Raw genomic sequence first — 17,878 nt, 5'->3', positions numbered from 1 at the left:
AAAAAGGAAAAAGAAACAGTTATATTTTGGAAATTATTGGGGTAGTTCAGCAGGTAATTAATTTCTCTTTTTTTTTTTTTTTGAAAAAGGTAATTAATTTCTCTTTAGTCGTACTAAAGATTTATATAAATCTTATCTTTTCTAAAATTGGATACTTCCTTTTTTGGGAAGCCACAACCCATATTATTAATCATATTATTTATTCTATTTTGATTATTTTTTACCCATTTGTTATATTTAAAATTAAAGGATAATCACATTAGTCTTCTAGATTTTTTTTATTTTTTTTTTAATTTTCAGATTTGCTCTTAAAATTTGAGAAGACTATGAAAGAGGCACTTCAAAATTGATGGGATTTTTTTTTTTTTTTTGGAAAAAAAATTATTTAGTTAAGAATTTGATGATATTATGCTTGGCAGTTGGCAGCATCTTATGCCACACTATAAATAATTAAAACTGTAAATTGAGTCTTTACCCATATAAATAGAAGGACATAATGCATATAGATATACAGCATCAAAATAAATAACACCAAAATTAAGAATTCCCCATTAATGAAGAAAACCCAAAAACGTAGGCTAGTTAAAGAGGAAGTTAGGGGATAATTATGCAAATAGATGAAGAAGGAAATTAAAAAAAAAAAAAAAAAAAAGGAACAAAGTTCCATATCTAGCAAATAAAAGAAGGCAATTAAAACCATAAGGTAATCAAAACCCAAAGTTCTAAATGTAGCAACAGATTTAATGCAGCACCCCTCCAAAAACAGACAGTTTTCCTTTTCAGAAAACCTATATATATATATATACAGATATAAATATAATATCATTTTGGGCATTTTTACTAAAATGTGAAATTACAAAAATGTTACAAACCCTGTTAGCAACTTTTCTATAAGTAGAAGGCACTAATTTGACACTAAAATTGAACTCCTTCCCAAAACAGCAAATACTTAGGGAAAAACAAAAATAAAGAAAAATTTCCTCTAAATTTTAGAGTGGCTTTTACCAAATCCAACACTTAAATGTAACAAAAAACTAATTATTGTGGGAAAATAGATTAAAAAACCTAAAATAAATTTAGAAAACACAAGTGGGGGCCACAACAGACCCAATTGACCAAAAACTGTATAAATGTAGGAAAAAGGATAGCAATTTGCACTTCCTCCCCCACATCCCTAAAACAGCAAAGAACACAAAATAGCCCCACTGCCTCTTTCTCTATATTTGGCAGTAGCTTTACTATATGTAGCAACTATAATTATAAAAACTACCAAATTTGAATCCCAAAATAATAATAAAAATTTAAAAATAATTAAATTTGTTTTCATTGAGCTGAAAAGTGGGACCCACAGGACAGACTGACTGAGGAACTCAAATTAAAAAAAGGAAAAAAGATAGTTTGTGGGACCCAACCAGAGACCTATTAACACCAAATCACTCTAAATGTGGCAAAAAAGAGTCATGCACAACTCTAAATAGTATACAGAGCCATGCAAGCTTGCCGTTTCCAAGCTCTCGCCATTTGGGGTAAAAAACGCTCTCTCTTTCTCTCTCTTTCATATACACGCCCCTTTATCTTCTCCCCACTCTAAATTTAGCAATCTCGCACACCCTCTTTCCCAAGTTTAGCAGAAAACCCAAATGGGTTAAGAGAGAGATTGTACTCTTTTCTTTTAAAAAATAAAATTTCAAAGAGAGAGAAAAAGAAAAACCCATTAAGACTTTGGAATTGAAATCTGTGTTCTGTGTGTGTGTGTGTGTGTGTTTTGGTTTCTTTGAAGTTTCTTTTTTCTGGGTTTTGATCAATTGGATATTTGGAAAAATGGGTAGGGGGAAGATTGAGATCAAGAGGATTGAGAATGCAAATAGCAGGCAAGTCACATTCTCTAAAAGACGCGCTGGACTGCTCAAGAAAGCTCAGGAATTGGCTATCCTTTGTGATGCCGAGGTTGCTGTTATTATCTTCTCTAACACCGGCAAGCTTTTTGAGTTTTCTAGTTCTGGGTATGTTTTTCCTGGTTTTTTTTTTTCTCTGAGATTTTTCATTTCTGATGGTTTGGGATTCTTGCATGTGTTCTTGGTCATGTGTTTAGAGCCATTTTTTTTTTTTTTTTTTTTTGGTTGAGATTTTGTACTCTGTCATTTTAGGGAGGATTTCAATGTTTTTATTTTGGCCTATTTTGATTGGACTTTTCATAGCTTTACAGGAATTATCTGAGGTATTTGCAGTAGCTACAGCTGCTGCTACTGCTTCTGAATTTTCATTGTTGCTTGTACTTGCATGTGCTTGGTTTTTAAGATGCTCTGTTCTTTTATTTTATTATTATTATTATTTTTTTTTTCAACCATTGTTAATTTAAAGCCTCAGTATGGCCTTTTTTAGCTATGGCATTTCTCTAGTTTTTCTCCTTAAAAAAAAAAAAGGGATTTTTTGGTTCTGTATCGTATGCCTTTGTTGAAAAGAAAGAAAAAACGATTCTCACATTTTCTTGTTACTGTTGAAGCATACTAGAATCATGCTAAAAAGCCATTTTTTTTCTCCATGGAAAAATATGATCTTTAAAGTTCGAAGTCTATTTTCAGTGAGATTCTGTTAAACTTGGGCAGCTTTGAGGATTACCCCATTCCCAAATATGCTTTTACATTGGAGCATTCTAAGTACTATAATGCTTGGCTTTGTGAGGGTCTTCCTGATCAGAATTTGATGAACCCTGCTTTGAATGAACGGGTTAACCTTTGATCTATTTTGTGCAGTTATATTTGCTGGATGATCTCTCTTAATGTTTTATCGAGGTTAAAAAGTTCTGTAGAGTTTAAAGTTTTTGGTCCCAATGCTGCAGTCCAGTGGATTTTATTGGGGATGATTACATGGTTCAAGTTTTTCTTGTTGAACACATATTAAATTTTGATGAATTCTTTTGCTTTCATGACTTGTGAAATTGAATTGCTATGACAAGTCAAGTTCAAAGGTGCATTCACATTCTATTCTCTGAAACATAGGTTATGTTGATTATTTAGGAAATTTACTGGAGGAAGGAATTGGAACGATTTGTAGGTAGAAGATTTTCAGTAGTAGTTATGTTAGCCTATGATGATTGCAAACTTCTATATGATATGGGCAGGCTGCAGATGGAGTTCAAATGCATGCTTCATTTGCCAAAAACAACGCCTATGGATGTTTATTTTCACTAACTTTTTGCAGAATGAAGCGAACACTCTCAAGATACAACAAATGTCTAGATTCTCCTGAGACTGCTGTTGTAGAATACAAGATGGAGGTATTCAATGAAACATGCCGGCCTTGTTACTCTTGGTGATTTTTGTTGTCTTAGTTTTAGTTCTTGTTGTGACAAACTATTCCTCTTTCTTCTATAACAAGATCACGACGAGGTATGGTTTCTCATAGAATTTAGGTAAAGAGAAAGAGATGTCCAAACAAATGCATTGTAACATTACATTGACATCCTGTTCAGTTTGCCTAATTTAATGAAAGATATGTGTTGATGCACAATGTTCAACTGAAGAAGATGTAGGGTTTAACAAAATGGTCATACATGAGGCTTGGTGGACAGTTTCAATAGCTTCTTTGAGAATACCCTTCTGTCCTCAGATTTTGTTAATATGCTTCTAATGATGGTATTTTGTTTTTATTTTTCAGAAACAAGATTCTAAGGAGGCGGATGTTCTAAAAGAGGAAATTGCAAAGCTACAAAAGAAGCAATTGTATGTTTCCTTTGGTTTATTGGTATTAGATTCTTCCCCACTACAAGATCCTCATCATGTATAACATTGAATCTTCTGATTCTGTAGACATCTATTGGGTAAGGACCTTACTGGCTTAACCCTGAGAGAATTACAGCACCTAGAACAGCAACTAAATGATGGATTGTTGTCAGTGAAGGAGAGGAAGGTCTGCATATTCAATCTTCCTCTTTATCTTTTTTTTTTTTTTTTGGGAGTTCATATTAGGTATTACGTCAACTAATATGAAAAACAGTTTGAAAGGCCTTAATAGATGTCTACCATTTCAGGAGCAGTTACTCATGGAGCAACTAGAGCAATCAATAGTACAGGTACATGGCCCATCTAAAACTTGCAAACCTTTAGTTATAGTTCGGGAAGTTGGCTTCTTGATAAGAGTTTAACTTTATTATTATTATTATTATATGTTTTATGAGTTTATAATTATTGCTGTTTACAACAAAGAATACTTAAGGGTAATATATTTGTTCAATTCTTTGTTTTCAGGAACAGCGTGCTGTATTGGAAAATGAAACCTTGCGCAGACAGGCAAAAACTTGTCTTCATGCTGAATAGAATTTGTGAAATTAACTTGCTTTTGGGTGATATATTAAAAGCTTTTTTCTGGCTATTTTTTGTAGGTTGAAGAGCTTCGATGCCTATTTCCACAAACAGAGTACCCAGTTCCATCCTATCTCGAATACTACCCTATTGAGAAGAGAAGTTCACTTGTAAACCATGGTATCTTGAATACAGACTTGTCCTCCAATTTTGCAGTTGAGAAAGGAGATTCAGATACCACATTGCACTTGGGGTAATCCTTCTTTCTTATGTCATTAAACCTTTAACTAAACTGAAAAATTGTTTTGTTGCTTATTCTGCATCCTTGACAGTTTTAACCAAGTAGATTATTCACATAAGTTTTTAGTATAATACATTTTCAATGTTCTATCTGATCCATGCTCATTCTTAGATCTTGATACATATAATTGAAGACTTCCTTTCATGCTATACTACTTGGAAGTGGCAATTTTTCAGTTAGAACTTACAGTTTTGGTATTCTTCTTCGGCTACTGAATTGCATATCATATTTATACACTGGCTTTTTCAGGCTGGCAAGTGATGTTTATCACAAGAAGAAGATCCACGAGGGGGAAATTCACTCCAGTGACTCGGGAAGCCAATTGGGACTTCTGTGATCGTTTTTTCATTTGTAATTTTTCTTGCACAGAATCAACAGAACAGGAATTTAGTACAGTTGATTCAAGTTTAGCAGAGATTGTTGAAAAAGTAACATTAGCCATTTTAGAAAAATGTAGGATCCAAAAGCAATGCCAAATTTAGAAATGGAGATGGTGTTTCTATATTCTGCCAGTTCAGGTGGAGGAGAAAATTTTCTAGTTGTCACACCAGTTTTTTAAGTTGTTGGTTTTGGATATTGCAAATTGTAGACTTTTTTTTTTTTTTTTTTTTTTGGGGGTTTAAAAGCATGCAACAAAATGGCCTGTAGGTTCTCTTTTTCTTTCTTTTGTTTGCAAATTCATCTTTCTATCCTTTACGAAGAGTAAAAAAGAAAAAAAAAAAAAAGAAAAAAGAAAAAAGAAAAAAGAAAAAGAAAAGAAGAAAAACAGAAAAGGAAAATAAAAAGGAGTTGCAAAATGCTTCATGGGATTTACAGACGCAATTATGAACTTCTTATATTTCATTACATGTTCTAATAACAAACATTTCAAGACCAGATTGACATGATAAACTTAAAATCATTCTGCAAACCATTCAATTGAAGAATATAAACAGTAAACAGAATCACGAAACCACAAGATCAATCATTTTTTTTTTTTTTGGGTAATTCACAAAATCATTTTACACCATGAATATTAGCTATTTTTCAGAATATGGAAGGTCTTTCTATGAGGAAGAAGATTATACACGATTCCAATCAAAACAAATAAGATACATAGAAAGATAAAACATTAAATTTTTGTACAAAGAAAAGCTAAAGCAATTGAAAATTATTGTTTTCTCTGTTGCAGGCTTTTGAGCAATTGGTTTCTTCCATTCAAAACCTCCTTGAAAACATGATCTACTTCCTTACCTAAACCCTCCAGCAGCTTCTCAAATTTCTCTAATCTTCTTTGCAATTCCTCAGCTCCATCTCTGTACTTCCCTATGGTTATAGCAGCAACAAGGCAAGCCTCTGCATCTTTAAGCTCTTTCAACTCTACCAACTCACTCTTTTTCTCCATTATTGCCTCGCAAATACTCGAATCTAATCTCGGAAATGAAGAAAAAACTACCAACCGACTGGAAAATTTTCTCATCTCTGAGTATGGCTTTTCATCCCCACATATACCAGATAGCAAAATCCCACATATCCAAAATCCCATGCTCTCCATAACAATCATAGCTTCATGGATGACTCTTTCCTTTCCTGAGTAAGACTTTTCTTTTCCATCTTCTTTATTCATATTCCTTTTGAATTCCTTGCTGGAATTCATAGTATGACTTGCTTTCAGACTCTCTATAGCCAAAGAAGGAGATTCCTCCACAAGGCTCAAAGCATGAGAGATTCTAAGCCTGGAGTGTCCAAGATTTGAAATAGATAAACTAATTGAATTGAGAAGTTCCAGCAAATTCAAGCTGTATTTCAGATATTCTTCCACAGAAGCAGCTTCCCATTTGTTCATAGGACAGTCTATGTCCACAACTAGTTTGGCAAAAGCTTTGTTGATGATGTTGATGAGCTCAAAACATTGCTGAATCCATGAAAATGATAGAATTTCCAACCTGGGTTTTGAATTCACTGACAGCTTGTTCAAACCATTCGAAACATCGGATCTAAAAGCCTCTAAAGCAGATGATAAAGCTTCTGACTTGCAGCCAAGATGATGACTTTCCTGTTTGGTATAGAGTTTGCCAATCTTTGGAACCAAAAGAACCATGATGGAAAACAATACCAAGAAAAAAAAAAAGGAGTTTTGAAAGTTCTTTACAAAGTTTTGGTGCTTGTGCTTTATATACAAGTCTTTTAAAAATTTGTGTTTGCTTTAGCAGAACAGAAACAATAAAGAATGGCAAAAAAAACAAGCAACATTAGCTGTTAAAAAAATACCCCATTGAATATTCAAAAACCATGGACATCAAAGTTTGGTCAAATGTGCTTATCCATTTCCCTTATTTATTTATTTATAATTTAATTTTAATTAGTTTTATCAGCCTACACGCTACCTTATAACAATTTGGTCCAGTTATACCTTAATCTACAAGCTTCTTTGAGAGGACCAAAAAAAAAAAAAAAAAAAAAATATGGAAAACCCTTTCTGTTTTTCTCATTCTTATTGTTTGTTTCCTGGTGTAAAAAGGACTACTTTTTAAGTCCTTTCACTTGGGGTTCTAATAGATAGAAGCTTGAAAGAAAAGGGTTCTTCGGCGAGGATGGTATTTTTTGGTTCATGTTCATGAACACGTATTATTCTATGCTTGCTGTTGTTAAAAGCAGAAACATTTGTACGACTTAGTGCCCCCTGATTTGATCAATAGTTCACATCATGGTGCTCCACCTGATTATAAATCTTTTTGAGTTTTTGGTTGCTAATCAAACAATGAAAAAAATGCATAGTCTGAAAAAAACCACCAAAAAAATAATATATATATATATATATATAAAACCACAAAAAAAAAAAAATATATATATATATATATATACACATATTTATGGTCCATATACAAGTCTGTGATTGTCCCAAGCTAGCCATTATCATTCTAAGACAAAACATCTTGTCATGACTGATTTTCACATGTAGTTGCGCTCAAATGAGCGCTAGGTGCAAAACCCATCTGAAATTTAGCCATCAATAATCCATTTTTATATGAAGATTTATTTTCTGATAAATGTTTTTAAGAAAAAAAATTTCATAAAAGAGTTTTGAATAAGAATATGTGATAAATGGTCAATTTCAATAAAGATGATTGAAGAAGAAGTTTATGCTTTGTTGAAATTCAATTGGTGGTGAGGTAGGTAGAACCTGGAAGGAAGTGTATCCCTCCAGAACACACGGTTGCAACCTAGAAATTTCATACCAACACGTTTTGCTTCAACTTGCTATGCCCCATGGAGAAAATTAGCTCATTATGCTTGAAACATTTTCCCTTTTTTTTTAAAATTTTTTTTTTAAAAATTTGTTTGGAAAGAAAAGTGAAAGTAATTGGTTTGATAACAAAAAGTGTAACCCACGAAATTATTTTTTTTACTTAAAAAGTATTCAATGAAATAGACACAAGAGAAGATATTTTTGTTGTTCAAAGAACTCAATAAAATAACATAAAGATATTTCCCTTTTGCTTTCTTTTTGTTTAAACAACTCAAAAAAATTCCCAAAAGTAAGAGCCAAATTAGACATGTTTTCATCGTTAGTGTTGGTTTTGAAGCAAACTAAGAAGCAACTTACAACCTTAATATTGGAAAAACTTTTCTTAGTAAACAAAAGCCATCCGAAAAGAAAAGGACAATGGTAGATCTTCTTAGGCTTGCAATCCTCTATTAATCTTTCTTTTACTTAATATAGTAATCACTTTATAACAGTCATAAAAGCCCTTCATTGGTATATGCAACTTTTCTTTATCATTTTTCAAATCTACTTGTACTATAGTACAGGATCATAGTTAGAATTCATAAAATGGAACGTTAGGTTACCAAACCAAAAAATGATTGTAAAAGGAGGGTAAATTTCCAATTCTTACTTGTTAATCAAAACCCCCACTAGATTTTTCTAGTAAGTATATAAAGAAGAGTTATTAAGGGGACTTCTATTCTAAAGCATATCTTGATCATGTGAAAGAAACTGGCTCAAAAGGATGGTCTAATTCCTGTAGGCAGAATTCTAGGAGAGGAAGGTGGGTATGTCATATTCTTTTTGTGTCTGTTTCTTCATTTGAGAAGAAAGCAATTGCTTATAAGGTTCGTACAACTTTTATTTTAATATTAAAGGGACAAATAAAGCACATGCATATAATACATTCACAGCTAGCATAGCACATGCAAATCATTTCTATTATAAACCAGATAACATACATTATGGATGATACATATTATCATGGTTTCTTTGAGTTCTTTTTCTTCTTATTATTTACTTTATATTTTCTGAATCATACCTAGTAAGGAAGTATAATTCAATTATAGGAAACCAAAATATTTCTTGTTACTATCAAACTAAACGGGAAATAAGGAATAATTCAACTGGCTTGAAATTTGTATATATATCCACAAATATTCTGCAGCAACTCTTGTGCCTTCTAAGTGTCAGAGAGAACATAAATGAAAAGTACCTCTAAGCAATATGAAACTAGTTTAAAATAGAAACATAGCCAAGAGTTCTATGTATAATATGATTATGCTAATTGTATAAACAAAGAAATTGTAATTTCCAGAGCAAACAATGTAAGGACAGAGAAAACTGGCGCATGTGTAGGCTAGACAACTAGTATGTCCTAAGAGAAGTTTTTGTGGGATCATAATGGTGAAAGAAACAAAAGAGAGAAAAAGGCCCAGTAAAAATGTCACATGGGCTGGGTTTGAGAAAATGGGGTCAAGATGGTGAGAGGTTGCAAAACAGGATAAATTGACCTCAACCTTCAAACGGAACTGGACCCCACAAGGAATATACTCTAGTTTTTTTGACCCAATTTTTAAAGTTAGCAAAACTAGAACAAAGTATTACCATCATTGGTTTTGTATTTTTCTGTTTACAGAATTATTGGATTCTTTTGTGTGTATTGTTTTCCAATAACAATACAAAAACATTTTAGGTAGTATTGAAAAGATAAAGCTTTTGACAATGAAATATAAACCACTAAGAATATTACTCTACATACATAAATAATTTCAATCCACCCCCAATTCTAGTGGTTTTCTTATCTTTATGAACAATTGTCCTTAATATATTCAAGGCATAGTCATCATCCTTTACACTCATCTGCATGATTTTATTGTAAAACTCCTCCAACTGGAACAAGCTTTTAAGAATATATATATATATATATATCAATAATTGGACTCCAAATTTGGAATTTTTTGGTGGTCCACATGTTCAAATGTGATTGGTTATTAGTTCTACGTCGAAAATTCATTGTTAACCATCAGTATAATTTCAGTAATTCTAGTTTAATTTTATGTTTATATGCCTATGCCTCACTACCATAACAGCTGAAAAGACAACTATTTTTGGTTTTTCTCTGAATCAATAAATAAAATAAATACATAAATATAGTTATCCATTATACTAGCTGAGGGAATCTACTCACTGTTAGAGTCCAATCCATATCCCAACTATGTATCTTCCATTTCAAAAAGACTCCAAATCGGCACCTCATATCCAATGATATCATCAAATTCCAAATCCAAACCGAAAAATCCTCCAATTCTTTGTTTTCCTCTCCTTGATAATATATGTTACTTTATTTTTGTTTTCTTCTTTAATAGAATATATATATATATATATTTTAAAAAGTATTTTTCACCCAACTGTTTTCAATAACAAAGGTATTTTGTTCTGGCTCATAGATGGTTGTTTGTAATATAATCTGAGATTCCTAAATGAAAAAGTAATTCAATGCCTACAGCTAGCAAAGAAAATTGACCATTTGAAGTTAGAAACTGTCTCTCTCTTAAGAGTTTAATATAATTGGGAAAAAGCTACAGATCATTAACAATGTTGATGAAAATTATGTGAACCTCTTTTGCCTTAAACTTGTATCTACATGATAAATCTTTATCAAAAGGGTAATACTTTTAGATAATCATTCATTATTCTTAATTTGTTCTTGCTGTTACAGTTTAATTACTGCCTTGGGATACTCTCTTTACAATTTTCTTTTTACACATTTTCAAATTCTTTTCCCTGGATATAGACTTTTTCTTGGGCAATATATGAAATTAGGGGATGTTGACTTTCTGCATTTAAAATCTTTGGTAGGACCCACTTTGCATGTTCATGAATTTGACCCATCAGGATTCTTTTGTGATGGCAATTAAGGGTTATGTATTATTATTCTCTGGTTCACATGGAAAAAGGGGATGTATACGTGCGTTAGGAATACAATTCTACCAAGAAAACCACAGAAAATTAATAACATAAAAAGTAGTACGAGTATAAATACACCCCTCAAATCTTTCTGCTGTTTTACATATATGTATGTGTGTGTAAGAATCTTTTCTTTACATCAAATTGATATATCTATATATATATATAGAGAGAGAGAGAGAGAGATATATAAATATATATAATTATTATTCCACCATGTAGAACTTTGTTCTTAGTAAAATAAAGGGGCATATAGGGACCATTTATGTATGTCCCACGAAAAATTATATTTGCTTGTTGTGGTTTATTGCATACAATTTTGTACCTAAATTCTCATAATTATTTCAAAGGGGCAATCATTAAGTAAGCCATCATAATTGAAAGCTAAGATAAGGTTTTCTTTCTTATTTTTGTTGAGAAAACTTATGAAATGGTGAACAAATAATACAAGGAATGTTAGATACTCCTGATGGAACGCTTGAAATTTCCCAATGAAGGATTTATAAATGTTAATCTTACTCATTTTATTTTTGTCAGATTAGATTTTCATTATTATTATTATTTTTTTGTGTCGAATGATTAGATTTCCATTATTGTGTGTGTTGATAATATTAAATGGCCTAGCACTACCTGAACACTACTCACATGGCAGAACATGATTGGTAACTAAGAAACATACTTCTCTTATATATGCTTCCCTTTATTTTAATTTTTCATATATATATATATATATATATTAATCAGTCACACCCAGTTAATCCCAGCCCTTCAAATTTTCAAGGTTCGTTGAAACTTATACATATAAAAATACCCATACATTCACCACTTGATCATATCAAAACAGCTAGCTTGGATCCAAAAACTCACAACTCAGCAAAGCCCTTCTATATAAAAATCTCTTGTTCTTCTCCTTCCATGTTCTCTTCCTCTCTCTAATTTGCCAAGAGCAAGAAGCAAAACATGGAAAAAAGCCACCATTGTTATAATTTCCTTCTCTTTTCCATATTCCTCATTCTTTCCTGTTTCACAGGTCAAATCCATGCCAGGAAACAAACACAATCACTTTCTGGCCATTACAAGTCCAAGCAGAGAGCTGGAAGTTCAGCCATGGACATAAGCCTTTTCAAGGCAATTGGAAATATTGATCATGAAAGCAATATTCATCCTCAAGAGGGTCTTAAAGAGAAAGATAGGATCATCAGATTGCCTGGACAACCTCAGGTTGAATTTTCGCATTATGGTGGTTATGTTACTGTGGACAAAAATGCAGGAAGAGCACTTTTTTATTATTTTGTTGAAGCTCAGCATTCTAAGGATGAATTACCTCTTCTTCTTTGGCTAAATGGAGGTATATTATATTTATTAATAATATTTAGTTTCTACTATAAATGACTTTATATTCATTCAACCATTTCATTCCAATCTTCAATATGTCATTGCCATTTCTTCAAGCTATATATATGGAATTTTCCTTTTTGCCTTGTCAGTGAATAGGTTGATTGCTGAAGCAGCAATAAGATAGTTATATTTCTTATTACTTACCCTTTATACCCTTTTATTTTATTTTTCTGAGAGAATGGTTGAGAAAATTTGATCAAGATCCAAGAAAAGTCTATAGCATCTGAACCTGAAATAGTTGATAATTTCTATCATTGTTGTGTGGTAGTTAAATTTCTAGCATTGTTGTGTGGTAGTTATTGCACTTTCTCTATATCTCTTTGTTATTCTTTCTTCTCTAGTCTTTGTACATTATTTACTTTTGTAGCAAAGCCACAGACTTTTGCATGATAGTCACTTTGGTTTTTTCTTTGCTTTAGGTTGGAAAAAATTTAGTATTAAAAAGAAAGTTGGAAAAATTTTAGTATTAAAAAGAAAAAAAGATATTTCGTAATATCTTATATTTTATTTATTATTATAATAATCATATCGGACAATTAATGATTAGGCTGCTTTGCTTTTTCAAAATTGGATTAAGTTATCGTAAAAAGGGTCTTATAGTTTATGATATTATTGAATTTGGTTACCTAATTATTTTAATATCAAATTGTTATTAAAAAAAATAAAATATTATTTTCAGTCTCTTGTCCAGATGAGTGGTACCACCGTACCAGCTCCTTTCCCGGGGTTCAAATCCCAAACTTCTCTCCCATGGAGGATTTCTCGCCGTGCCTGATGAAACTATCATTCTTATATATATATATATATATATATATTAAAAATTATTTAATTCATGATTTATCATATCTAAAAAAGTTGTTCCATTAGATAATTTATGTGTACAACTTTACTTTATTGACTTTTTCGTTTATGCCTTTTACACATAAGTACAGAAAAATAGGCTTCCATAAGAAAATTATTATTATTATTATTATTTTATAAATGTCTTAAATTTGATTATAATGCGGAGTTCGAGATAATCCTACAATTAATTAATTAAATTTTTGTTGGTTTGCAGGACCTGGTTGTTCATCTCTTGCATATGGAGCAATGCAAGAGCTGGGACCATTTCGTGTCTTTAGTGATGGAAAAACACTTTACAAAAACAGATATTCATGGAATTATGGTATGCTTAGATTTTAGAAAGAATAATGTAAAATTGATCATTTGTTTTCAAAATTAAATTTTCATTTCATTTTTTGTTTTTGGAATTCATTTTTATTTATTTATTTTTTGTTTTTCAGCTGCAAACGTTTTGTTTCTTGAGTCTCCTGCTGGGGTAGGATTTTCATACTCGAATAGAACATCAGATTATGACAAAAGTGGAGATAGAAGAACAGCTGCAGATAACTATGTGTTTTTGGTGAATTGGTTGGAAAGATTTCCTGAATACAAAGACAGAGATTTCTATATTTCTGGTGAAAGCTATGCAGGACATTATGTTCCTCAACTTGCTCATACTATTCTCTACCATAATAAGAAGGCCAACAAGACCATTATCAACCTCAAAGGAATAATTGTATGTCTCCCTAATCTCTCTCTCACTCTACACTCTTAATGGGGACCTCAAGCTTCTTAGTATAGCCCAAAATCATGTCCTATGAAATGGGGCCCGACCTCAGCTAATAAGCACTATTTTCGTTTTTTGCTTTTGATAATTTCACGTGTGAAGCATTGTGTTATGTTTCTTACCTATCTGTGAAGCAATGATATACCCATGTCTTTGTAATCATGATAAGTTCTATCCCCTTTTTTTTTTTTTTTAATTATTATTATTGTTATTTTTTAAATTTTTATTTCAAGGTTCTTGGGTATAACCTTTAGATTCCATTGGGTTTTCCTTGACCTACTTTTCCACATTTTGTGGAGCAATATTGTCTATAATTCGTCATGATCATGATTATGATGTCCCAATGTTCTCCAAACTCTTTCATCATTACCGATCTAGGTTGATAGTTTTGTCAAGTGAAATCTAGACTAGGCCTTTTAGTGTATCTGGGCCATAAAGCCCATTTACAACTCTTGGGTGGTCCAAGATTGTTTACTTGGCCCATAAACTTTCATATGGGGAATTTCATTTTGTCTGCCTATGGAGCTGAATAGTTCATATGCCAAATAACTTTGTGTGTCGCCTATTTTGCAGATTGGGAATGCAGTGATCAATGATGAAACAGATTCAAAAGGGATGTATGACTTTCTTGCGTCACACGCTATCATTTCAGATGATGCTGCAAATACAATCCGAAAACACTGCGACTTCTCACCCAATGCAACCTCTCAAACCGACGAGTGCACTGAAGCCACTGATCAAGTTGAGAAGGACATTTACTACATTGACATCTACAACATCTATGCCCCAAATTGCGCTTCTACCAATCTCACTTCTCGACCCAAAAAAGCTTCTGTAAGTAACAAAAACACAATCACAATTCCCATTCATGGGTTTTTGTCCCCTTTTCCCTTTTGGAATATGAAGATTTATTTGTTTGTCATTTGGTTTCTGAGGAAGTTTCAGTTGGTAATATTGTGTTGTTGGTAATATTTCAGGTATTGAAGTTTGATCCTTGCAGTGATTACTATGTGTATGCTTACTTGAATAGACCAGAAGTTCAAGAAGCTCTTCATGCCAATGTGACTAAGCTCACACATGATTGGGAACCATGCAGCGATGTGATCAAAGATTGGACTGATGGTGCCACAACTATACTTCCCATTATACACGAGCTAATAGCTAATGGACTTAGAGTTTGGATTTTCAGGTAATTACATGGTCAATCACCGATACCATTGGTTTCATAAAACCAGAACAGAGAATTTAAAACCTTGAATTGATATAGTGAAGATTGAGATTTTGAATCATGTAAATTGGGATTTGTTCGTGATGCAGTGGTGATATAGATGGAAGGGTGCCGGTTACTTCAACCAAGTACTCCATTCAAAAGTTGAACCTTCCAGTGAAGACCCAATGGCATCCTTGGTTACTCAATGGGGAGGTAAAGTCAGAAACCAAAAGCTCTCTAATGAATTTGGAAAAAGACAGTTCAATTCACCAAGATGATTTTGTCCTTCTCTTTAAGTTTTTCCTTGGAAGATGAAAACAAAAAACTCAACTATGAGCTTAGATTTTCTTCCAGGTTAAGATTATAAATCTTTGTTATGAATATAAATACAACATTTTGTGTAAACAGGTTGGTGGATACACAGAAGTATATCAAGGGGACTTAACATTTGCAACGGTAAGGGAAGCAGGGCATCAAGTGCCAAGCTATCAGCCTCCTAGAGCCCTTTCACTCATCAAACACTTCCTTGATGGCACACCACTTCCTGATACTTCGCGATATGGCTAATTTCTGTAATAAGCCTATCAATTTAGCAATATAATTTTTTTCTTTTTAGAAAATTTTATAGTATCTCAATGCTTAGATGGTTTGTGTTTTTATAATGCTAATTATTTTACAGTTGATTTCTTTTCAATTTCATTGATTAATAAAAAAATCCATAGTAATTACCTCAAATGTTCAAATATCTACTTTGCTTTTAACTGATTTTTGTGATTCTTTCTCTCTTCATGAAACTCGTAAACAAATTTTTTTTTCCTTTTTTTTTTTTTTGGCATTTGTTTTGAAAAAATAAAATTTGCCAACTTTTGAAGTTGAGCAGAGTAGTCTCCTAAACCGAATGAAAATTCTGATTTGGCGGCTTATAATCTCTTGCTGACATTATAAGTTGGGCTGCTGTGGAGTAAGAGGGGCTGCTAACGCACAGTGTTTTTCAAAGCAAAACTCCGTTTAATATTTTGTTGGTCAACAAAGTAAAAATAGTTCCAAAATCCAACAACCATGAAGCAAGTTTTTATTTATTTATTTTTATAATGAAGACCAGCTCATGATGAGAGACTTAATTTATTGGATATATAATTTTATATTTGTGATCTTGAAACACCAAAAAAGGCCATGATAGGATTAATATCAGACTTGTTTGCCATATCAGCAATAAAGTAAAAGCGAACAGCCCAGGATGATCAAATGATTTATAAAGCGAAAAGTGTTTGTCATCCACCATTTCCTCTGGTACTTGTATGACGGCATTGTTGAAAGTAAACAGCCTCAATGAGCATCTTTCCCCGTTTCCCTATATACTTATTAGTCGATGATCGCAAGCTAGATTTTACACTACCTAGTTAATTAATTAATAAATTAACCAATCAATTAATAACTAATTATATCTCAAATTCATTAATTAAAATCAATATACACATATATAGGAAGATAGGTTCACATCATATTGATCTTATATATTTAATGTAAAATTCTCAAATCGACTTGATATAAACTTTACTGATATATATATATATATATAGACATGCAAATCCACCTGCATTCCTTGACTAGCCATGAACAGAAAGTCTGAAGGTTGGGGTTCAATCACAATCCATGTTCCATCTTTTGCTTGTACCTCTAAACCAGGAACATCAATCTATGAACCATGCTTGCAAAGCTGAGGTCCTTATGCCCTGAAAGCCTTACACCGTGGCCAACTCTCGTGCCAAGCTTAGCAGCTCACGTGAGCCTCAATACGCATCGTTTTGTTAAACGGTTTATTTGGTTTAAAAACTCATTTAGCCTACGTGTCAGCTCGTGTCCAATAATAGAATAGCTTATTTAGTTAAGTGGTATTAGTTATGTGTCTGTAATCGTTGCTATACGCACCGTTTTGTCCTTGTAACTGCTTAAAAGCCAGGTCGTCTTCTACCTTGAGTCAATTTTGCCATTTTGTTCACTGTAAGAAACTTGGAGAGCAATGAATCTTCTGACACCCTATGACTCCTAGAAAGTTTCTGGGTTGTTCATTGGGTTAGTTTCTTCATTTCAATTACTCCTGAATCAAATTAATCACCTCGTTTTCTTAAGGTATAAATTTGTGGAATCTAAGAATGTGACTGTTGGAAGCAGCAATGGAGGCATAGTGCTTCCTTGCACCACAGTTCTCAAACGCCATTCATTGTACCAATTCATTCAAATCTCCTAATAGCTTGGCGTAAGAGTTTACAACTTCGCTGCAAAAACATAATAAGTAATTAATTCAACAGAAGATGGTCCTTTTCAGCATGCCACATGAGATTCATGAAGTTCTGATTTTCTTCAAGCAATCTAGCGGCGTCCATGCCCATGCCTTCAAAGAGTGGCATTTGCTTGTTCTAAGTACAGTAACCTCGAAAAGGTTCATCACTAGTATTTTTATTTTTGGTTTCTGTGGGAAGCTCAAACATATCCTTGGTTTGGCTCAACAATTTCCTAGAAAGTTGATCATATTTTGTCACGAAACAGCCATATTCCTCTAATGCATACCGGACATGGTTGCACGGAAATCCATGAAGATGCGCCAGGATTCAAGTCTTCCCTAGGGAAATCTATAACAGGAATTTGAGGGAGCCGTGTTTGGGAACTCATTGTTTTTTGTTTTGTTTTGTTTTGTTTTTTTCCCACAAAATAATTACTTTCTCTGCAGAAATGAAAGCTCAAGCTTGGATGCATTTTCGGTTTGTATTATCATGCTATTTAAAGAGGGTTTCCATGCACTTTTTTCAAACTTATTTTTGTTAATATATAGTTCATGAGATAA

The 17,878-nt window shown here is 32.6% G+C and overlaps 3 protein-coding genes across 4 annotated transcripts; 2 read left to right on the top strand and 1 right to left on the bottom strand.

Annotated features, from left to right (window-relative positions):
* Window positions 1-1,587: 1,587 nt before the first annotated feature.
* LOC132799106 (agamous-like MADS-box protein AGL15) lies at window positions 1,588-5,598 on the top strand. The gene is made up of 8 exons (XM_016026070.4): window positions 1,588-2,003; window positions 3,202-3,277; window positions 3,658-3,722; window positions 3,810-3,909; window positions 4,031-4,072; window positions 4,248-4,289; window positions 4,382-4,554; window positions 4,852-5,598. Exons 1-8 carry the CDS (start codon window positions 1,822-1,824, stop codon window positions 4,937-4,939), a joined length of 768 nt encoding a protein of 255 aa, XP_015881556.2. The 5' UTR covers window positions 1,588-1,821; the 3' UTR covers window positions 4,940-5,598.
* On the bottom strand, window positions 5,552-6,802 carry LOC132800590 (protein BPS1, chloroplastic-like). Its single transcript, XM_060814657.1, has one exon. The coding sequence runs from the start codon at window positions 6,680-6,682 to the stop codon at window positions 5,753-5,755; it is 930 nt and encodes a 309-aa protein (XP_060670640.1). The 5' UTR covers window positions 6,683-6,802; the 3' UTR covers window positions 5,552-5,752.
* A 4,538-nt stretch (window positions 6,803-11,340) lies between these two features.
* On the top strand, window positions 11,341-15,730 carry LOC132799114 (serine carboxypeptidase-like 40). Of its 2 annotated transcripts, XM_060814656.1 has the most exons (8): window positions 11,341-11,481; window positions 11,850-12,167; window positions 13,275-13,382; window positions 13,501-13,775; window positions 14,400-14,660; window positions 14,804-15,015; window positions 15,144-15,249; window positions 15,445-15,730. In XM_060814656.1, exons 1-8 carry the CDS (start codon window positions 11,475-11,477, stop codon window positions 15,601-15,603), a joined length of 1,446 nt encoding a protein of 481 aa, XP_060670639.1. In that variant the 5' UTR covers window positions 11,341-11,474; the 3' UTR covers window positions 15,604-15,730. The 2 variants fall into 2 exon arrangements, with proteins under 2 accessions (XP_060670639.1, XP_015881553.2); XM_016026067.4 differs by lacking the exon at window positions 11,341-11,481 and having other exon boundaries at window positions 11,514-12,167.
* The last annotated feature ends 2,148 nt before the right edge of the window (window positions 15,731-17,878 follow it).

Source organism: Ziziphus jujuba, chromosome 2 (assembly GCF_031755915.1).
Source record: "Ziziphus jujuba cultivar Dongzao chromosome 2, ASM3175591v1".
Classification (NCBI taxonomy): domain Eukaryota; kingdom Viridiplantae; phylum Streptophyta; class Magnoliopsida; order Rosales; family Rhamnaceae; genus Ziziphus; species Ziziphus jujuba.
The sequence above is the reverse complement of the archived record's forward strand: the minus strand, read 5'-3'. Positions and strand labels throughout refer to the sequence as shown.